Source organism: Callithrix jacchus, chromosome 2, assembly GCF_049354715.1.
Source record: "Callithrix jacchus isolate 240 chromosome 2, calJac240_pri, whole genome shotgun sequence".
Lineage (NCBI taxonomy): Eukaryota > Metazoa > Chordata > Mammalia > Primates > Cebidae > Callithrix > Callithrix jacchus.
In genome coordinates this window covers 143,911,321-143,934,441 of record NC_133503.1, presented here as the reverse complement: position 1 = coordinate 143,934,441, position 23,121 = coordinate 143,911,321, and the positions used below count along the sequence as shown (strand labels likewise).

General features: G+C 36.0%; 1 protein-coding gene and 1 long non-coding RNA gene across 4 annotated transcripts; one reads left to right on the top strand and one right to left on the bottom strand.

Annotated features, from left to right (window-relative positions):
• Window positions 1–10: 10 nt before the first annotated feature.
• PPWD1 (peptidylprolyl isomerase domain and WD repeat containing 1) lies at window positions 11–22,521 on the top strand. 3 transcript variants are annotated; one of them, XM_008991998.3, is made up of 12 exons: window positions 11–224; window positions 523–556; window positions 3,550–3,652; window positions 4,405–4,505; window positions 4,651–4,771; window positions 6,644–7,091; window positions 11,546–11,736; window positions 13,974–14,163; window positions 17,788–17,969; window positions 20,017–20,098; window positions 20,999–21,181; window positions 22,240–22,521. In XM_008991998.3, the coding sequence occupies exons 1-12, from the start codon at window positions 15–17 to the stop codon at window positions 22,381–22,383; spliced, it is 1,989 nt and encodes a 662-aa protein (XP_008990246.2). In that variant the 5' UTR covers window positions 11–14; the 3' UTR covers window positions 22,384–22,521. The 3 variants fall into 3 exon arrangements, with proteins under 3 accessions (XP_008990246.2, XP_002744957.1, XP_035148169.1); XM_002744911.7 differs by lacking the exon at window positions 523–556 and having other exon boundaries at window positions 11–221; XM_035292278.3 differs by lacking the exons at window positions 523–556; window positions 20,999–21,181; window positions 22,240–22,521 and adding an exon at window positions 20,195–20,389 and having other exon boundaries at window positions 11–221.
• On the bottom strand, window positions 9,413–22,350 carry LOC144581449 (uncharacterized). The gene is made up of 5 exons (XR_013532292.1): window positions 22,215–22,350; window positions 20,187–20,261; window positions 19,857–19,911; window positions 9,639–9,716; window positions 9,413–9,543 (listed from the first exon to the last, which is right to left on the bottom strand). It is a non-coding gene; the product is annotated as an uncharacterized LOC144581449 (long non-coding RNA).
• Window positions 22,522–23,121: the final 600 nt, after the last annotated feature.

The following is a 23,121-nucleotide window of genomic DNA, read 5'->3' as shown; positions in this document are numbered from 1 at the left end:
CGCCTTTTCCGACGATGCGAACAACATGGCGGCGGACAGTGGTAGCGACTTGCCCCAGAGACGGAGAAGGCGCCGGGACCCGGAGGAATCGGAAAAAACAGAATTCAGCGAAAGAGAGCTGGCAGTGGCAGTGGCGGTGTCCCAAGAGAACGATGAAGAGAATGAAGAGCGCTGGGTTGGGCCTTTACCTGTGGAGGCAACACTGGCCAAGAAGAGGAAAGGTAGCTGCAGACGTAGTACCAGAACGAATTGGAGTGCTGCGTCCGCGGAGTGGGAGGGTTAAGCTCAAGCCAGATCCGAAGTGGGATGGTGTGTGAAGTTTTGTGTCCTCTGAACAGAGCGCCTTCCTCTCACTTCTGGTCACTCCATACTTGCATATCTTCCCGAAATAGTGATTTGAGCGTAGTACAGCGTCTTCTTGATAATACCTAACACTTTTGATCATTGATTTGTTATGACGCTAAAACTAACGTTTGTGTATGCTTAATGTGCTTGGCTCCTCTCATTTACTCCCCACGGCAGCCATATGAAGTTGGAATTTCGAACTCTTATTTAGGTATGGAAAAGGGTACTGGTTCTCTTTAAGGCTTTAGTTCTGGAGTGGTGTTAACGCGTTAATGTGTTGCTGGGGCGCGAGAGGAAGGCGGTGCTTATTTCGAATCATAGTAGGTGAAGATAATTTCAACCCTGACTCTTCCACTAATAAATTTTCGTATCTAGGGAAAGTTGACTTAAGCTTCCTAGATCACAGATTTATTTTTTCATCCAAAATCCGAAGTCTGTGTTTTTGAAATTATACTCTTGATACGATGGGCGGAAGCATTGTGCCACTAACGAGAAATAATCACAAATTATCATGTGAAAGGGGTGGGAAAAGCAGTAGATTTAAGTTTTCTTGTCGTTTTTCTGGGAAATGTTTTCCTTAAGTATTTAACACACTTAAAATGTGGTCTAAGCTCAAATCTTATTTCAGCACTTTACCTTACTTAAAACTTCAGTAATTTCTCATTATTTCATTAAAGCCCAAACTCCCTCACGTGGTATATAAAAGTCCTTTATGATGTGATCTCTCCTTACCTTCTCAGTGCATCTTCCATTATCCTCCTCTCCTAACCCCTTACTTTGTACTCCACCCATTCTAAAATCACTCGAGAGTGGGTCATGTGCTCTTTTTCCTCTAAATACCTGCTCAGATACGGTGTTTCTACCGGGAATAATTTCCCTCACCCCTTCCCCTGAACTTTTTGTCCAACCTTTAGCACGTAGCTATCATATTCTCTGGGAAGCCTGTGACTTCTCCAGTATGGACTGGATTTCTAAAGCACTTTCATCATAACTCTGAGGAAGTTATCTGTCAATACTGAATTTACAGGTAGCCTTCAAATTTTATGGATCCAAATTTTGAAGAAGCTGGTTTTTTTAAACATTGTATATTGACACCCTTACAGTGCATTATCATTTTTACTTCCTGGTCCTCTTGTTAAATGTTTCCATAGTAACCGTTTTATTTATGGCATTGCCACAGTTTCTAATTGAATATTTATTCATGTGATTGATTGCTTCTCTCCATTGCTAAGACTGTAAGCATGTACAGGATCATGCCGTTTTTGTTCCATTACTTGGTGTACAGTGCTTTGCCTATAGCTGGTGCTCCATAAGTATTTATTTAATGAATGAATATTAAAGCATTTATGCTAGTCTTCAACTATTTTGTTGCATATGAATATTTTTGCACGTTCTTTTTTAATTAAGCAAGTAGAGAGAAATGTAAAAATCCAGAGATATTGAAATGCTGATATTAGTGTTACCAGACAAGTGTCTGTCTTATAAACTTAATATAATTGAGACAGATATAAATTAGTAGGTGTGAAAACCTTTACTCTTAATCAGATGTTTGTTTTAAGACAACCAATAGTGTATTCAGTTTGAAGAAAAAAATTGAAACTAAAAAACATTCATGAAACGTTACAAAAATATTATTTAAAATTTCGTCTAAATGGACAAGTGTTTAACAATTTTAGCTTTCTAGAAATCGAGTCACCCCCTTTAACATGTTTTTTGGACATTGGAGTGCCGTTTATATTTTCAGAAAGACAGGATTATATGGTACTAAACTTTAAACTGTCTCTTAAGGACAGGAACTTTGTTTTACTCTTCTTTATGCCCATGTGACCTATTTTGACATATTTTGTTCTTAATATTTGTCCACAAGTGAACTATCACACAGAAAAAGGAATCTGAGTCCAATACGATTAAATGTATCTACATATTACAGAAAAACCCAAAATAACAGTGATGTTAAAAAGATAGAGCTGTACTTCTTTTATGTGTAGAAGTACCGAGATAGACAGTCCAGGTGTGGAGGCTCCAGAAGTTCCTAGGCTCTCTCCAGCTTTCCGCCCTAACATAGCTAAAGTACAGTCCTCATCTTCATTTCTCTGAATGATTATTAAGATTACAGCAGTCATATCCCATTCCAAACTGTAGGATTGAGGAGAGGAAGAAGGTTACACTTTTTCAAGACTTCCTGTCACAAAACATTTCCACTTTTACTCAGCATATGGGTAAGCCTTCCTCCAGGGGAAAGTGAGAAAGGTCTTGTTATAGCTGGATATCAATATGCCCATATATAAATGGGGATTCTGTTCCTAAAAATGAAGAGAAAAGTAGTTTGTCAAACACAAGCCTGAAACAGCTCATCATGTTTAATTTAGCAAGTATTTTTAGGCACGTTTGGCCATCATTGCATTATTTTATTTGGTATACATATAATTCATTCCTCCCCCTTCCCCTTCCCCTTCCCTTCCTTCCTTTCCTTCTTTCCTCTCTCCCTCCCTCCCTCTCTCCCTTTCTCTTTCCTTCCCTCTCTCATTCCCTTTCTCCCTTTCTTTTTTCTTTTTTGCTAATAAAATTGTTGATAGCTCATACAATGAAATCAGTATTTCCTGACATTCTTCAGGATACCACTGTTTCAGGTGTTATGCATGCCCCTGGAAAATATTTAAGATACATTCAACTGGATAGCCCCTAGGATGTTCTCAGGTGTAAAAATCTAAGAATTTTGTCATGTTTAAATGTTTCAAACCACAGTATCAATAACTTCAAAGAGGATCAGTGCTTTCAGTATTAACTGAGACATCTTACAAATGGTCGTTGGGATTCTTATTTAAGTTAGCACTAAATTATCTACAGTGGTTAAGAAGATGTTTGTGATATTTTCATGAAGCTTTTTTTTTTTCTTTCTCTTTTTAAATAGAGCATTCACCTTAAGCCAGAACCACTCAGTTCTTAAGTGCTGGGGACAGTTAGCAGCTATATAATACTTGGGAACCTGATGTAACTGACTAAATGGTACCATTCAGTGCTCTGAAATAATAGAGGTTAAAACTGACATAACATACTGGATTTTTAAATAATTACTTGTGAATTGAGAAAAATTAAAATCTAGAAGAAAATACCAAGAAGTGTAGACAATTTTAAATAAAATACAAAATAGTATTTGGTTCATTTGTTAAAAATAGATTTTATACTTTACTTTCTTTTCTTCAGTCTTAGAGTTTGAAAGAGTCTATCTTGATAACCTCCCCAGTGCATCCATGTATGAGCGCAGTTACATGCATAGAGATGTTATCACCCATGTGGTATGCACGAAGTAAGTCTATCACATCTTTTTTACTTTTTTTCTGAGAAGTTTATTTAAAAAAAAAGCTTCCGTTTTGAGGTAGATTTATAGGGTAATTTTAAGCTTTTATAGATTTCTGTTTAATTTCATCTGTTCTAAAATAGTTTAAAACTATTTCCTACTTATAAAATGGTGATAAAAAATATGTGGTAAAAGTTGCTATAAAACTAAGACAGTATGTACAAAGTACCTGACATGCAAGGGGTTTCAGTAAATTATTTTTATTTTCATATACCTAATAGGGGAGATTCTTCTGTACAAAAATCTATTTGATACTTAAGTAACCAAAATATCTTGTATAGGATATAAAACAAACTTTTGTTGAATTTTGCTGTATACGAAAGTAGTATGTTTAGATTTATTTAGCAAGCACTGACAAAGTACATACGCTTGTGAAAAGACTGCCTATAGGGTAATTTTAGCAATAAGGAATCCAAAGTGTAGTGATTCCTGGTGAGATTTTTATTTTAATGCCAAATTCTAGTTCAATTCTGATTCTAGCTCTTGAGATTAAAATTAGTGCTGCTGTAACTGTTTTGTTTTCCAGAAAGGAGCTTCAAACTTTACAATGTTCTGCAATACAGTGGTCTGCTTAAAGAAAGGTTTTTTTTTAAGAAACCTATTTTGCCCAAGTCAGATTCTTAGTGAATGATTGCTTTGGGAATATTGAGTGATTCATAGATCTGTTTTAGAAATTAACTTTTAACATTTCGTATATGCAGAACAGATTTTATTATTACTGCCAGTCATGATGGACATGTCAAGTTCTGGAAAAAAATAGAAGAGGGAATTGAATTTGTTAAACATTTTCGTAGTCACCTGGGTAAGAATTTCACCTCTTTTTCTTGTAGTTCTTTTCTAAACTATCCTAATTAAAGTTTAAATTAAAAAAATTTTTTTTCTTTGACTCATGCACATTTATTATATTGGTACTTACTAGAATGTCTTGTTTTTGTTTATTTAAATAGGAGTTATTGAAAGTATTGCAGTTAGCTCTGAGGGAGCATTGTTTTGTTCTGTGGGTGATGATAAAGCAATGAAGGTGTTTGATGTAGTGAACTTTGACATGATCAACATGCTGAAACTTGGGTGAGTCTTTTAAAAAGTATATTTTAACTTACTGAAATAATTTGTAAACCAAACTTGACCATTTTATAGGTTATTTCTAAATTGTATATTACCATATCTTTAAAAAATGTGCCTTTGGGTTTTGCTTGAGAAAATTAGATACAGTGAATCCTTAGAATGTTTGGAAGTGTCTGCTATGTCTTCCAAATGTCTGCTAGAAATTTCTGTTATTATCAATCACAGAAATTTCTAAACAGCATCATAACAAGGGTTTCTTATATCCAAATTAATATTACTTAGTAAATACTGGGGCTCCATCATATATAATTACTAGTACTTACAGTTAACTTCCTTGCTATACTTATTTCAGTAATATATAATTGTATACCTATAAGGTTTGTTCACATTTTTGGAATAGACACTATTTATTGGTGATTTTAAACTTTGGAATATACTGATACTAAAACTATCATTAGATTGTACAGTATTAAAACTGATTTTTGTTTTAAGCATGTCTTTTTTAAGATAACATATTGAATTTATATACATCTAAATGAATGTCAGCTTGAAAGTCATAACCACGTTAGAAAGCTTTGGAACTTTCCTTAGTCTGTTTGGATGCCATAACAACAATAACAAAATACATATATATATATATGTAGACTAGGTGACTTAAATAACAAATTTATTTTCTCACAGTTCTGGAGCCTGGAAAGTCCAAGATCAAGGTTCTGTCAGGGTTTGATTTTTGATAAGGACTGTCTTTCTTGCTTCTCCCTATGTTCTCCTATGGTTGGAGGAAGAAGGAGGGGTGAAGCGAGAGGTCAGAAGGAAAGGGAGACTTTTTTTTCTTCTAAAAAGGCCACAAGCCTATCAGAGTAGGGCCTCACCCCAACTCTTATGAGCTCATTAACCTTAATTACCTCCTGAAGACCCTATCTCTACAAATTCCAGCTGTAGGCTAAATTATGTCCATAATTCAAATAATTTCAAATCTTAGAATTTTTTTCAAAATCAGTTTGTGATTTTATGAGCCACTAAAGGAAATCAGTCTCATTATTTATGGTTAGTATGGTACAAATAGTTACTTATCCTGATCATCTGTCTTATTCCCCAGCTTTTTTCCTCAAAGTTTTCCATTCACAAATAATGAACAAATATTGAATTTGCCCTTTTAGAATACTTGGAAGAATGTATTTCACACTTTGGTAGAAATTCTTAAAGAGGAGGTCCAAAAAGGTTTTGAGCATCAGCAGCATGGTTAGAATAATAGTGTAACTTCTCAGAATCACTACTTTGAAGGAAACAACATTCATTTTTGAATGTTTAAGTATAGTACATTGATTAAATCAGTCTCGATTCTTTTATGCCTTGTTCATCAGGTAGAATGTTTAAAGCTTAGAGTTTTAATATCAAGATTTAGTTAGTAATGGAAATGTTTTAGGACAGTGTTTTTCTTTGAAGTATAGCCATAATAAAAGATTTTTAAATATTTCAAGAAAGGATCTATAAAATACACTATTACATGCTAACCTATGTTAAAATAAGTTGTACATAGACTATTGTACAGAGATCCAAAAAGCAGTGCCCCAAAAGATCTCAAGGTTCAGATCTGATTAGGTTTCCTTATCTACCCAAGAGAAGTAAATGTGCTGCTATATGCAGTTCTCTTCTTGTATTTTTATAAATTCTCAGAATTATATTGATGAGGTCAGAAAGTGAAAAAGTAAGTAACTATTCTTAGCTGTTCCTCCCCATTCTGCTGCTTTTGAGTAAGGAATCCAAAACTGTCTAAATCACTGGCCAAGACATTTTTGGTAGTGGGATAGGAAAGGATGCTTGCTTGTTGTGCTGACCTTTTTTTTTTTCCCTCTCAATTATTTACTATTTTAGCTATTTTCCTGGACAGTGTGAGTGGATCTATTGCCCAGGGGATGCAATTTCTTCAGTTGCTGCTTCTGAAAAGATCACAGGAAAAATTTTCATTTATGATGGCCGAGGAGATAACCAGCCACTTCATATTTTTGACAAACTCCATACATCACCTCTTACTCAGATACGACTAAACCCAGTTTACAAAGCAGTAGTGTCTTCTGACAAATCTGGGATGATTGAATACTGGACTGGGCCTCCTCATGAATATAAATTCCCCAAAAATGTGAACTGGGAATATAAAACTGACACTGATTTATATGAATTTGCCAAGTGTAAGGCTTATCCAACTAGCATATGTTTTTCACCGGATGGGAAGAAAATAGCTACTATTGGTTCTGATAGAAAAGTTAGAATTTTCAGGTTTTTAACTGGAAAACTCATGAGAGTCTTTGATGAATCACTAAGCGTAAGTGTAATTTAAATTTAATTATACTTTACTTTCCTAAAAATGCTTTATTTTATGCTGTTTCTTGAAATACCTTTTTTCTATACATAGACATTTAGGTTGACAGTTATTTTTTTCTTAGCACATTAAAGATACTCAACTATTTCTGTCTTGTACTGTTGCTCTTTGAAACTTTCTTCTCTAGGGGTTTATGATGTGCATTTTCCAAGTCAGTAATTTTCTTATTTTTGTGGTTGTTTTTTATAATTTTGTTTTGTTTGCAAGCTGTCCTCTTAAGATCCTCAAAAGTCATTCTAGGACCCCTTATTTTCTCACTCTTTATTCACTCCTGTCCATATGGCTACTTCTAAATTTATTTCTCTAGGCTTCTGTTAGAAGCAAACCTGGTGCTATCTCTGTCTTCATGAATAGTGCTAGTATCCATGTATTTGCACAAACCAGAAATCTAAGAGATATCCTCAACTCTACCCTTCTATGTAATTCATTGGAGTTCTGCCAATTTTGCTTTCTAAATGTAATTTAAATTCACCAATTTCCTTTCACCACAGCTGTCAATAACCCTAGTTCCTGCTCTTTTGCCTGACTTACTGCATGGCCTACTACCTGTATTTATTCTGGCTTCTCCCTAATACCCACTCTGCACCCAGGGCCATCTTTTAAAAGCATATATCTGGTCGTGTCATTCCTTTGCTTAGAACTTTTCAGTGAATTCCTTCTGTTCTTACAGTCAAGATCAGAATTGTGGCTTATGTTGTAATGCCATAAGTCACCTTTCTCCTTGCTTCTTATTCTGCCATTTGGGCCTCCTTTTTATTTCTTGAACATGCCTCCCACCACAGAACCTCTTTATAAGTTGGTTCCTCCACCTGGGGTGAGGCCCTCCCTCCTCCTCATATTCCTCCATTACCTATTGAACTGGTACTTCGAATTTCAAATGAAGAGTCACTTTCTCCAGGAGGCTTTCACTATTCATCCTGTCTTGCAGTTTTTTAAATTTATTTAATTAATGAATTAATTTATTTTTTGAGACAGAGTCTCACTCAAGTGCAGTGGGACAGTCCGGCTCACTGCAACCTCCACCTTCCGGGTTCAAGCAGTTCTCCAGTCTCAGCTTCCCAAGTAGTAGACTGTAAGTGCATGCCACCACACCCAGCTTTTTTTAAATTTTTTAAGTAGAGATGGTTTCACCAAGTTAGCCAGGCTGATCTTGAACTCCTAGCCTCCAATGATCCACCCACTTTGGCCTCCCAAAGTGCTGGGATTACAGGAGTGAGCCACCATGCCAAGCCAGCAGGGTTTTTTTTTAATGTGACTGTACACTCTTTCTTTTAGAGCACTTGAGATGGTCATATTATTTGATTAATGTGTATCACCTTCAGTAGACCAAGCCCTGTGATCTGTTTTAGCTTATGATTATAGCTCCAGCAGTTAAAACAGTACCTGACAGAGAATTACTCAAATATCTTGAAAGAGTGACTCTAGCCATCACTTGTTAGACTGCTAACAAGAATTTGTTACAGCATATAGTTGTGGAGTAAGAGTTTTTAATCCATGCAAAGTTAAGTGGTTTCTGTGGTTGCAACTATTGCCATGAGGTGGTTCTCTTACTACCAATGGTGTGTTGAATCCTCTAGATTGAACCTTTGTAGCAATGTTTATTGTATGACAATGTAAATTCTCTTGTCCTTGGCAGTGACCAATTTGCATTGGATTTCCTGCTGTAAGCCCTTCATAAATTCTGTCAATTCCTCCTAGTGGCGCTCTTGATTTGGTGGCAAGTGGTAATAAGTTGGTTGTCTGTCTATCTGAAGTAATGTAATTCCAGACAAATGTGAAGGTCTGTTTGCCAGCCACATTATCCCATGACAAATTTTCTTGTTGGGAGAAGATAGCTTTTTACTCTGTTTTTAAGAAGAAACGTTTATTGGTGATACTTTATTTAGTGGTGGCTCATAACTAAATATGACTTGCAATTTAAATATAATTTTGAAACTTTTTTTTTTTTTTTGAGACAGTTTCGCTCTTGTTACCCAGGCTGGAGTGCAATGGCGCGATCTCGGCTCACCACAACCTCCGCCTCCTGGGTTCAGGCAATTCTCCTGCCTCAGCCTCCTGAGTAGCTGGGATTACAGGCACGTGCCACCATGCCCAGCTAATTTTTTGTATTTTTAGTAGAGACGGGGTTTCACCATGTTGACCAGGATGGGCTCAATCTCTTGACCTCGTGATCCACCTACCTCAGCCTCCCAAAGTGCTGGGATTACAGGCTTGAGCCACCGCGCCCAACCAGTTTTGAAACTCTTACCAACTTGCAGCTCTTTCAAGATCCCTTAGGCAAAGAAATATTCAGAATCTGGTCTCTGGACATAAATCTCTTAACACACATACTCTGAGCTGCTCACTCCACTCTATTTGTTCATTGTTGTCTTCAACATTTGTTGAAATGATTGGCCTGAGGTGACAAGAAGTCAGTAGTATAACTTAGACAGAAGTGGAGATTCAGAATGAGAATTTGAAAAAAAAAAAAAAATCAATTAAATTACTTACAGTGCTAGTGACTAGTAAAAGACTGGAATCTCAAGGAGGTGGTGGATGGACGAGGGCAGTTTGTAACCAATCAGAATCCTAGTTTAACAGAAAAGAAATTGAATGGGATGGTGTGAATTATCTTTTAGTATTTATTAACCTGGGTCACTATATATGGCCGTGCAGTTGCATATCATAGAAGCCCTGCTGTGAAGTCTAGAACACTGATAAGATTCTGGTCAAGGACTTACCAGGTAGAATAACATTTATGAAATACTTATGTATGGACAGATGACCACCTACAGACCTTATGTCTTAAAGACTGAGTCTTCTCACCAACAGAAATGACCATTAGCCCTTCCCTACAAAATGTAGTAGTCCACCATCCTAGGCTATTCCTGGCACAAGAATAAGCAGTGTGATATATATCAATCTCTCTGTCTTTGAGACTAGAGACAAGGAAACCTAACAACTAGGCTTTTTAAGTTCTGTAGGACCTTGACCTCATGCTTATACCCTAACACACATACTTCATTTTGATTTTTTGAGTTTTGTATTTATTCTAACCTTATCTAGAAAATATGAGATTTTGGTTGACGTAAGGATGAAATAAGGATAGAATTAGATTGGACAGAAGTCTGGTTTATTTTCATCTGCACTGGAGAACTATTTTTGAATGCTACAGTTTGATGCCCTGAATGTCTAGAAAACAATACAGAGATCATTATTATCTTTTGGAAGATTCATAGTATGTTAATACAGTTATTGAGATGTGATGCCTATCTTGCAGTTTGTGTAATATCAAAAGAAAAGTAAATGAAATTTCCAGACTATAAAGGACACTCATAGAAATAGTCATGTCTACTAAATCACATGTACCTAATGGTAATCTCACTGCCCTGTGTCAAAATAACTTGAAATATTTTCTTAAATATCATGAATTTGTTATAAATTAGTGAGATGAATTCATTCAGCAAAAATTGAGTGCTTGTTATATGTCAGACATGTGACCTTGCGCAAGGATCTCATAGTCTGTAGCTGCACTGTCCACGATTAGTAGTCACTAGCCACATGTGTCTTGAGCACTTGATAGCTAGGCCAAATTGAGATATGCTGAAAGTGTAAAGTACAGGATTTCAAAGACCTAATTTTTTTTTTTAAAGCATGTAACATATCTCAATTTTTTATATTGTAAATGTTGATACTAAGGATATATTGAGTTTAATCAGACATTAAAATGAAATTCACCTGTTTCTTTTGACTTTGTTTAACATAGCTACTAGACAATTTATATATGTGGCTTCTGTTATATTTCATTGGAAAGTGCTAGTCTGTGGCTTTTAAAAGGAAGCAGATGTATTATTTCTGTAGAGAAAGCAGTAGTTATATTAACCAACTGGGTTTTATTTAAAATTAGCAGAACCAGTTGGAAATATGATTTTTTTTTTTTGAGACAGAGTTTCGCTCTATCACCCAGGCTGGAGGGCGGTGGTGCAATTTCAGCTCACTACAGCCTCCGCCTCCTGGATTCAAGCAGCTCTCCTGCCTCACCCTCCTGGGTAGCTGGGATTAGGCACACGCCACCATACTTAGCTAATGTTTTGTATTTTTAGTAGAGATGGGGTTTCACCATGTTGGCCAGGCTGGTCTCAAACTCCTGACCTCAAGTGATCCCCCTGCCTTGGCCTCCCAGAGTGCTGGGATTATAGGCATGAGCCACCACGCCCAGCCTGAAATACTATTTTTTAATGATTGGACTTAATAATGTCTATTTCATGCTTCTACTGTTTAGAATCCCTCTCAAGAAGTACAAATGGTTAGTGGCTCTTAATGTGTATTCTGCTTCTATTTAAATTCTTATATATAGATAGATGGGTTGATATAGGTATATGTATATAGTTTTTGTTACTAACTGGTTTATTTCCTAGATGTTTACTGAACTGCAACAGATGAGGCAGCAGTTACCAGACATGGAATTTGGCCGACGAATGGCTGTAGAACGTGAGTTGGAGAAGGTTGATGCTGTAAGATTAATTAATATAGTTTTTGATGAAACTGGACACTTCGTGCTATATGGAACAATGCTGGGCATTAAAGTTATAAATGTGGAGACAAACCGGTAAGCTTTAATATGAGGTACATTTTTTAAAAATGTGTTTGTGGGGGACCATTTCCTCCATCATGGGAACAATGGGAGTATTGTTTATTTCAAGACAAGTGGAATGGTCCCGAATGTCTAAACTTAACCAAATGTTTTGCATGGATTTTTCTGTGGTCTCTTGGTTGTTTATAATCTTATGTAAAAAGTTCCCACTCATGTTTGTAAAAGAAATGAAGATATGCATAGTTTCAAGTTGTTCTTAACAAGTTTTTCTTTTGCTTATTGATTTAAATTAGCCTGTTCATGTTAAATGTTGCCAAAGATTTTAACCAGAGGTTTCAGCATTACATTCTGCTAGACATAAAATCAAAAGTTGAAATGCATGAATCCCCAATAAGCCATTTTGTGAAAACAGTCCATTTTGTCTTAGTACAAAATAGCTATAATCCGATACTATCACTGAATGTAAATGAACAGAACTTAAAGAATATTTTAAGAAGAAAAACCGTGCTGTACATTTCCACATATAAACATATTTATATTGTAATTCTTGGCAACACAAAATCTTTGAAGCCTTAACAGTTACCAGATATGGAATTTTAATAAGAATAGGTTAAAACTATATAAATGAATGATTGGTTGTTTTTAATAGACTACTTTTTTGAACAGTTTTAGGTTCACAGCAAAATTAAGAGGAAGATACAGAGATGTTCTATATACCCTTTCCTCCAACACATGAATAGCCTTCCTGTTATCAACATCCCTCACCCGATGGTACATTTGTTATCGTTGATGAACCTATATTGATACATCATTATCACCCAGAGTCCATAGGTTACATTAGGATTCACTCTTGGTGTTGTATACTCTATAGGTTTGGGAAAATGTATAATGGCATGTATCCACCATTATATTATCATACAGAACAGTTTTACTGCCTTCAAAATCCTCTGCTCTGACTGTTTGACCAATTATCTTTTCACCGTTTTCATAGTTTTCCTCTTCCAGAATGTTATATAGCTAGAATCATACAGTGAGCAGCCTGTCCAGATTGGCTTCTTTTGGTAATATGCATTTAAGGTTCTTCCGTGCCTTTCCACAGCTTGATAGCTTATTTATTTTTAGCACTGAATAATATTCCACTGTCTGAATGTACCACAGTTTATCCATTCACCTACTGAAAGACATCTTGGTTTCTTCCAAGTTTTGGCAGTTATGTATAAAGCTGCTGTAAACATCTGTGTGTAAGTGTTTGTGTAGACATTTGTTTCAGCTCCTTTTGCTAAATACCAAGGAGCACAATTGCTGAATCATATAGTAACAAAATGTTTAGTTTGTAATTGTAAGAAATAGCCAAACTGCCTTCCAAAGTGGCTGTACTCTTTTGATTTCCCACCAGCAGTGAATGAGTGTTCCTGTCGTTCCACATCTGCGCTACCATTTGGTATTGTCACTGTTCCAGATTTGGGCCATTTTAATAGATGTGTAATGGTAATTTGTTTTAGTGTGGATTTCCCTGGCCAACATATGAGGTGTAGTGTCTTTTCATATGCTTATTTGCCACCTGTATATCTCTTTGATGAGGTATACGTTAACGTCCTTGGGCATGTTTTAATTAAGTTGTTTGTGTTCTTACTGTTGTGTTTTAAGAGTTCTTTATATTGTTTTAAAAAACAGAGAGTTCTTTATGTATTTTGCTTAACAGTCCTTTATGAGCTGTTTGCCTAGTCTGTGACTTTTCATTCTCGTTTTTTTGTTGTTGTTATTTTTATCAATATGGAGTCTTGCTCTTGTCACCCAGGCTGGAGTGCAGTGGCACAATCTCAGCTCACTGCAACCTCTACCTCCTGAATTCAAGCAAGTGTCTCAGCCTCCCCAGTAGCTGGGATTATAGGCGCCTGCCACCATGCCTGGGTAATTTCTTGTATTTTTAATGGAGATGGGGTTTCACCATGTTGGCCAGGCTGGTCTCAAATTCCTGACCTCAAGTGATCTGCCTGCCTTGGCCTCCCAACATGCTGGGATTATAGATGTGAGCCACCGTGCCTGGCTTCATATCTACTTTTTAACCTGAAAATTATAACTGCCTACCAGTTTAAATTGATACTTTTTGAGGCGTAGAGAAACACTTTTAAAACTCTTTCACTATTTTGTACATAGGTAAGACAGTTGATTCCCAGCTTTTATCTGTAAAGTTGTCATAATTGGAATTAACTTTGGTGATTTTGTTTTATAAAACATTGTTATATTTTTAGGTGTGTGCGGATTTTAGGCAAACAAGAAAATATTAGAGTGATGCAATTGGCTTTGTTCCAGGGGATAGCCAAAAAGCATCGTGCTGCAACTACTATAGAGATGAAAGCTTCTGAAAACCCCGTTCTTCAGAATATTCAAGCTGACCCAACAATAATCTGTACATCATTCAAAAAGAATAGATTTTATATGGTATGTGTAAGTACTAGGAGATTAGACTGTAATGTTCCTTCCAGTTTGGTTTGACTTTTTTTGTTTGTACCTTCAACTGAAGAGAATGTTGGCAGTAACAGCAGACTTTCTAAACAACCAGAATGCCACCTTTTTTTTTTTTGAGACAGAGTCTCATACTGTTGCCTAGGCTGGAATGCAATGACACGATCTCGACTCACTGCAACCTCTGCCTCCCGGGTTCACGTGATTCTCATGCCTCAGCCTCCCAAGTAGCTGGGATTACAGGTGTACACTGTCACACCCAGCTAATTTTTTGTATTTTTATAGGAGAGACAGGGTTTCACTATGTTAATCAGACTGGTCTTGAACTCCTGACCTCATGATCCACCTGCGTCAGCCTCCCAAAGTGCTGAGATTACAGGCATGAGCTGCCACGCCTAGCCCAGAATGCCATCTTACATTAATATTGTAGAATTTTTAACTAGGAGTTGATTTTAAGTATTTCTGTACTGTTTTCCATCATGTTTTGAAATTTTTCAACCTCGCTTCCACAACTATTTCTGTTGTTTAAGATGGTAGGAAGTTAGTGGTTATAGTTATAATTGCATCCAAATAGTTTTCACTGTGAAATTTTAAAATTTCTTCTTAGTATTTTTATTTTTTCAGCTTTTACTCTTGAATTTGTCTCCTCCAAATTAGCACAGCTTCCTTCTCTAAATGCATTTCCTTTTTTACCTTTTGACTTTATTTTATTTTAATGGAACTTTATTTCATTTTATTGTGTTTTAAGAGTTCTTAAGAATTTAAGAACTCTTAAAGTTCTTAATGGAATTATATATAATTATATATTCCTATGAAATATTTTTTTCCTCTGGGGAACTAAAAGTACTTTGCATGTTAACTAAGACTGAGATAGTTAAAATCAAACTACTGTGCCATCTTGGAGTAGCACAATATTTGTTCATCCAATCAGAAAAATCAAAAAGTATAGAGACCTCTGCCCTTGCATTCTCTCTCTCCTTCACATTGCAATCAGAGAACTTTTCAAACCCAATGTGACTCTTATTTTTCTGCCTAGTACCCTTTAATGACTCCCTGGCTATCTATGCTGGCTGGCCTTCCTCACTTCTGTAGCTTTATCTTTCTTTATTTGCTACACTGACCATACTGAACTTATTCACAGTAGCTGAGTGTTCTTTTTTTTAACTCTGGGCCTCTGCACAGGCTATTCATTCTGTCAGCAACACACCTCTCCCCAACTCCTAACTCATACTTCTAGTCTCAGTTTGGAAGCCCTTGTTTTGTTGTAAAGTTTTTGTTTTTGTTTTTGTTTTCTGAATCTTGCTCCGTCGCCCAGGCTGGAGTGCCATCGTACAATCTCAGCTCACTACAGTCTCTGCCTCCCTGGGTTGCAGCGATTATCCTGCCTCTGCGCATGCAACCACGCCTGGCTAATTTTTGTATTTTTAGTAGAGGCGGGGTTTCACCATGTTGGCCAGGCTGGTCTCGAACTCCTGACCTCAGGTGATCTGCCCAACTTGGCCTCTCAAAGCACTGGGATTACATGCATGAGCCACAGCACCCAGCCTGGAAGCCCTTTTTAATATCAAGTATAAGTTAGGTGTGCCTGCTTATGTTTCCTCTATGCTTCCCGTCATATGTTGTGTCATACTTTTTATGTGAATATCAGTAATTTGTTGAATTCTTTTGTCTCTGACATTGTGCTCTTCTCCTAAAGATAAAATCCATAAATACAGGCACTATGTCTTCACTGTTAAATCCAGAAAGTTAGGAAAATGGCTAATACATTATAGTATATTCATCCCTCCAAAATATTGTAAACTCTTGTAATGCTATTAAAGTTAATAGCATTTGATAAATGTATGAAATAGCAGTTTCCCTACCCCAACCAACCTTCCAACCTAAATGGGCAAATTCTTTTAAGATAAGAATTTAATTTACAACTTTCAAAATCATTACTAAAAATTTATTAGTATAATTACTGGCCAGGAATAGTGGCTCATCCTTGTAAACTCAGTATTTTGGGAGGCCAAAGCAAGATCACTTGAGTCCAGGACATCAAGACCAGCCTGAGCAACAAAGCAAGACCTCATCTCTACAAAAAATTTAAGAAGCTATCCAGGCATGGTGGTGTGCACATGTGGTCTCAGCCATGCTGGAGGATGAGGTGGTAGGATCTCCTGAGCCCAGGAATGTGAGGTTGCAGTGAACTGTAATCACACCACTGCACTTCAGCCTGGGTGACAGAGCAAGACCCTGTTGCTAAACAAAAAGAGACAAAAAAAGATACTTCTCCATATACACTAAAAAACATACTAATTTTCCATCCACTTTATTAAAAAAACTTTAAATAACAAGTTATATTTTTTCCTAAGTTTACTTGTATGTTGATTATATATATTATGAAGTTTGAAAAAATAAGTCATTCACTGTACTCTATACAGCTAATATTGTTATGAATTTCCTTTGAATCTTACTAGAAGTACATATTCTTAAGCAAAACTAAAATGGTATGCATATATATGAATATTGTGTCCCTTTTTTCAGATCCAACATCATAAATAAAAGTATTTTACAAATCCCTATATGAGCTAAATCATAACTTTAAAAAATTCATATAAACAAGTAGTACAACAGACATGCTATTCCTTTGAAAACTAGAGAATAGGATGTTAAAGTGATAGCATCCTAACTTTGTTTATTTGGAATCCATCCAAGCCGATGAAGGAATGACATTAGGCAAGATAGGGACTGAGGCAGTAGCTTTACGTTCCCGTAATTAAGTTGACATCACATAGAGGTTGCTTAGGAGAGAGGATTTCTACCTAAAGAAACAGGCCTTAAGAAGTCCAGAGTTTTAACAACTGAAAGGTTTTTCTCAATTCTCCCTAGACGTTGAGAATCTGAGATTTCTACAACTTTACTCAAAATTTTCATTCTTTCTCCCATGCTTTAGGGTTTAGATAGGTCAGGTGGGACTCTGAAAAAAAAAAAAAAATTAAGGATCCATTACTGATTCATCTTTGTGAATCCTCATTCTACCTACACTGGATCCTGCTCATAGTACTAATAACAACTGTTAATATGTATATAGTACCCTCTATGTGTTAGACAGTGTCCTCCAAGCACTTAATATCCATTCATTTAATCTTCACAACTACCTTCATTGCAAGGTAGGTACTGTTACCATCATATATGAATGAGGGAAGGGAAGAATTCACGTCCCCAAAGTTGCAGAACTGGGATTCAAATCCAAACAATTTAAATAATGAAGCGAGCAACAGGTGGCAGGTTAGGCCTTACTAGAAGGCGTAAGTCAAAAGCTACCATAAATGAAACAGTTATTGTTAAATGTGTACCCAAGAAAATTTCTGCCCAAAGGAATTAAATTCCTTTGGAATCAATGTGTTTAGTATGTTACATGGGTCCTTTTCTTATTAGACAATGTAAAAATAAGCTGCCTGACACATCCTGTGATGGGAAGTGATTCCTGAAATAAGGATTTATTTTGATGTGAATTCTTACTTTTCTCAAATACTTCATCAGAAATTCTATTGTTCATAAAATTTTTATCAGATGAAAACTTTAATTCATTCACTCATTTTTTACTTTCCTCTTTAGTTTACCAAACGAGAACCAGAAGATACGAAAAGTGCAGATTCTGACCGAGATGTTTTTAATGAGAAACCGTCTAAAGAAGAAGTCATGGCAGCTACTCAGGCTGAAGGACCTAAACGAGTTTCAGATAGTGCCATTATCCACACCAGCATGGGAGACATTCACATCAAACTTTTTCCTGTTGAGTATGTACAACAACTATTTTTATTGGCTTATGTAATTAAGAATGTAAATGTGTATGTGTGAAGAAACCATGCAACTTAAAATTCCCATTGCTTTGATTTAAGGGATTTTGAAGAAATGTTTGATAAAAAACATCTATTCCTAAGCTTTCTGATAACTGTTATGGTAGAAAATGGGAAATTATTATGCATATATACTTCATAGGTTCATTACAAGAACAATATATTGGCTATGAAAGTGCTGAGTATAAACTGTAAAGTGATACACAAATGTGTATCATTATTACTGTTAACAGCAGATCTCTAGGTTTTGTGGATTGCTTTGCTTTCCTCAAAGCAAATCCTTAAGAGAAAGATGATTATGTTTTCTTACCAACCGTTGCTAGATACCTACTATCTCTTTATAGTTTTAGTAGCTGTATGTTTTAAAAGTGAACTACAAGCTGGGTTCAGTGGCACGCAATTGTAATCCCAGCTATTCAGAAGGCTGAGACAGGCAGATCAGTGGATGCCAGGAGTTTGAGCCTAGCCCGAGCAACACAGCAAGACCCCCCATCTCTTAAAAAAAATTTTTTTTAAAAATAGCTGGGCATGGTGGCATGCACCTGTATTCCCAGCTACACTAGAGGCTGAGGTCAAAGATCTCTTGAGCCAGGAGTTTGAGGCTGCAGTTAGCTATGATCACACCACTGCATTCCAACCTGGACAACACAGTGAGACCCTGTTTCTGCAAAAACAATTATAGCAAAACCATAAGGGCTTCAATTGAAAAAAAGCTGAATAGTTTTCTAGACTCTTTAAGAGATTATAAAATTAACATACAATGTCAAATACAATAGAATATTTCTGGCCATTCTTGACCCAGAAAATGACATCTTTTATACTTTTACTTTAAAGTTCTTAATATTTTGAATATGAATGTTTTGTACCATATCTTGGTACTCAACAAATAACTAGGCAGTTCTAGACTCCTGGACACTCTTATTTGAAGTGCTCAAAACCCATGTACTCTTTGGCCATGTGCTTGGTACAAGAGTCTCTTGATTCTTCCATTCCTAGCTCCATACTTAGTATTACATGGTAATGGACCATGTGAAATAATTGCATAATGTTAATATTATGGAGAGATTTTCATACTCTGAGTGTGATTATTATTTAAAGTTGAATAAATTTAGATGTCATTTCTGTGATTAAGTTTTTGGCCAGGAATATGTCGCTATAGCATAACATTGCCTTTTTTTTTTAAAGATGGAGTTTCACTCTTGTTGCCCAGGCTGGAGTCCAATGGCGTGATGTGGGCTCACTGCAACCTCCGCCTCCTGGGTTCAAGCAATTCTCCCACCTCAGCCTCTCCAATAGCTGGGATTACAGGGGTGCACCACCACGCCTGGCTAATTTTGTATTTTTAGTAGAGATGGGGTTTCTCCATGTTGGTCAGTCTGGTCTCAAACTCCTGACCTCAGGTGATTCACCTGCCTCGGCTTCCCTAAGTGCTGGGATTACAGGCGGAGCCACTGCACCTGGCCAACATTGCTTTTATAAGAAAATGACCTTTCCCAGGAACTTAACCTATAATACGGTATGCAGACCTATAATACTATATGCAGTGAACTAACTTAAGATATTGGGCTGGGTGCAGTAGGTCATGCCTGTAATCCCAGCACTTTAGGAGGCTGAGGTGGGAGGATCTCTTGAGCACAGGAGGTCAAGATCAGCCTAGGCAATATAGTAAGACCCTGTCTCTTAAGAAGAAAAAAGCATTTTTTAAGGTGCTATGGCTATTTTTTTAACTGCCAAATGACCTTGAAATCTTATTACTGTAAAACTCAAATATTAGTTAAGCAGTCATGTTCTAAAGATAACCAAGTTAAATAAGAACATACTACTTACATGCCCCTTCATGCTTGTCCTGAGATTAGAGGTTATGGAAAAAAAGACTGTCCTTCTGAAACATTCAGAAGACATTGAAACATCATTAGGAAGCAGAACTGCAAAGAAAACTTTTAAGATGCTCTGAATAGTTTCATATTTGTAATATATGTCTTAATAGGTGCCCTAAGACAGTGGAAAACTTCTGTGTTCACAGCAGAAATGGTTATTATAATGGGCATACGTTTCACCGTATAATTAAGGTAAGTCACACAAATTTCATGTGATTTAAGGAGTATTATTACATAGCAAGAGATTTAAGCCCAAGGAATCTTCTTCTCTCACACTTACCAATTTAGTGGAAAGGAACAGGAAAAATATACTATGGAAGCCAAAGAAAGACTGGATGGTCATGAATGTCAGCATCTAGAATCAACAGAAATAGTGGCATGACTACCTGTTTAGAAACACTGAAGCAATATTTTGTCAACAGCTAAAGTAAAGGGTAAGATAATGAATAAAGGGTCATATTGAGATAACATTATTAACCTAGGTAACCTATTTGTAGAGGCTAGACAGGGTTTAGATCTAGAAGATAGGATTGTTCAATCATAGAAGAGCCACAATGCTATCTGATCTGTGAGAACCAGTAATATACCAGAGGAGGAGAGAGAACTCAGCCCCTGAATTTTGTTGAGCAGCTCTCCATAAAGTGTATGGGGCAGAAATACAGTTCTTGGTTACTGGCAGGTCAGAAATGGCAGGACAAAAAGTCAGGTCTCGGGGTGCTAAAGGAATTAGCAAAAAGGCTTTCCAGGAAATCTAGAGTATTTGGGGAAAGGGAGAGGGAGGAGGGCAATTATATAAAACATAAAATATCATACGGATCCTGAAATTTATAATATTAATTGGATTTTGGTTATTGGGAAAGATAGAACATGTCTATAAATGAGAAGATGACCTTTGTATTTATGTTTCAATCAAGGTGGTGGTTGAGCAATGGAAATACATCATTCAAATTTAAGTGTAAACGTTTAATCAAATCACTATAAAGACTATTAATATTACACTCAATACAAAAAGGACTCTTGGCAGAAATAAAACTTCAAAGCGTACATATATAGAAAAGGACAGTGTAATGTTTTTGTGTACTTTCCGTTAAGGGCTTCATGATTCAGACAGGAGATCCAACAGGTACTGGTATGGGAGGAGAAAGCATATGGGGAGGAGAATTTGAAGATGAATTTCATTCAACATTACGACACGACAGACCGTACACACTCAGCATGGCTAATGCAGGATCAAATACTAATGGATCCCAGTTTTTCATAACTGTAGTACCAACGGTAAGTGCAACAACATTGTTACAAAGCACGGATTGATAGGTTATGATGTAAGAGAGTGAACTCAGTGTAAGAAAGAGCTGCATTATTCTGTATTTTCTGCATTATTTATATCATCGGCCAGAATACAAAAACGAAAATGATCTAGAGAATAAAATATAAAACTATGTGACAAATCAGTTTAGAATTGGTAAAATAATACTTCCATTATAGCAAGAAGTACAATGGAGTGTGATTCAAAATACTTGAGTTTCAATCTCAACTCTGCCTCTACTGATTATTACACCTCTCTGGGCCCATTTCCTCATCTTTAGAATATAGGGATTAGAGTATATGAATTCACAATTTAATACAGTTTCCCCCACATTTTATTAGGTCTGAAATCAGAATACAACTCATAATCAATGGCATTTTGGATTTGATGAAATATAGTGTAAGGTCCTCTAGCTCTATTGCCATACAATAATACAAAATTATAAAAGTTACCTACTTTTTGTTTTGGAATTAAGCACTAAGCGATGAATAAAGGAAAAATATATATAACTACCATATGCCAGGAACATAGTCTCATTGACAGTACTTCCAGTATCAGTATCCCCAGTTTTCAGTAATAGATGAGGAAACATCGAGACATGATTAACTTACCAAAAGGTCAAGTAAGTAGCCAAGCTAGCATTTGAACGCCCATCTGTCTCATACCAAAGCATGTGCTGCTTAAACTATTTCAAACTGCCTCTGAATAAATTTTTCAGGAAGAGTCCTGCAGAGACCTTTTAAAGACTTAGCCACAATTGTTTAAGCCATGTGAAGATCTTTAGGAAAGATCTTCCAGTTCCCTTTGGTCTGAAAGATGTAGATATTTAATTAAACATTATACTATTTTTTAACAAACTGGAAATGACTTTTAAAAGCTGCAACATTTTTATTGTTAAGAAATTATTTTACTTCTTTTTAAATAAATATCAAAGGGAAGGGTAAACTTAAATTCTCTTTAATTTGCTCAACCGGAGGGTATAATTTATTGGGATTTACCAACATTTTCCATTTGTCGTCCAACACAGCCTTGGCTTGATAATAAGCACACAGTATTTGGACGAGTGACTAAAGGAATGGAAGTTGTGCAGAGGATCTCCAATGTCAAAGTCAATCCCAAAACAGATAAGCCCTATGAGGATGTCAGCATCATAAATATTACTGTGAAGTAAAATAAGATTTGCTTTAATGTACTTGCAGATAAAAATGCAATATTAAACAATTATTTTATGACTTGCTGAATATGCAGATCATGTTTCAAAGATACAATATTTTTGTATTTTTCATTAAAAGCTATTTTTTAAAAATTACCTTTGATTTTTCTTGCAATATTTCTAATCCTGGGAGGTAACAAATTGAAATAGACTAAATTCAGGGAAACACTCATTACAGGTAATTTGTAATGAGCCTCAAATTAAGTATTAAATAATTACAGTAATCTCCCCCACCCCCCTTTCCCATGGTTTTCTTTCTACTGTCAACCACAATCCAAAACTAGGTGAGTACAATGCAGTATTTTCAGACAGCAAGATCACATTCACATGACTTTAATTACAGAATACTGCTATAGTTGTTCTATTTTATTGTTGTTAATCTCTTACTATGTCTTAAGTTATAAATTAAACTTTAGCATAGATATGTATGTATAAAAAAACATGATATATTGGGGTTCAGTAAGCCTCAATAAACAAGAAGTCACTTTGGTCAAAGTCTTACATTCCTTAATATTTATGAAATATTCTTTAAAATAAAGTATCCGAATAAGTGGATATCTGAATCCTTGGTTTTATATGCAGGCTCATTTACTGTTTCAGATTATTTTTCTAACATAGGTAAACAATTGTTTCTGTCCTCAAGTAATAGTATGTCTTTAGTAAATACACCATTAAGAAATATACATAAAAATTTTG

Coding starts and splice junctions, on each gene's coding strand:
- PPWD1 (XM_008991998.3), top strand. CDS start 15: ATGCGAACAACATGGCGGCGGACAGTGGTAGCGACTTGCCCCAGAGAC. Junction 7,092..11,545: donor TCTTTGATGAATCACTAAGC/GTAAGTGTAATT, acceptor TTTATTTCCTAG/ATGTTTACTGAACTGCAACA. Junction 11,737..13,973: donor ATAAATGTGGAGACAAACCG/GTAAGCTTTAAT, acceptor TTATATTTTTAG/GTGTGTGCGGATTTTAGGCA.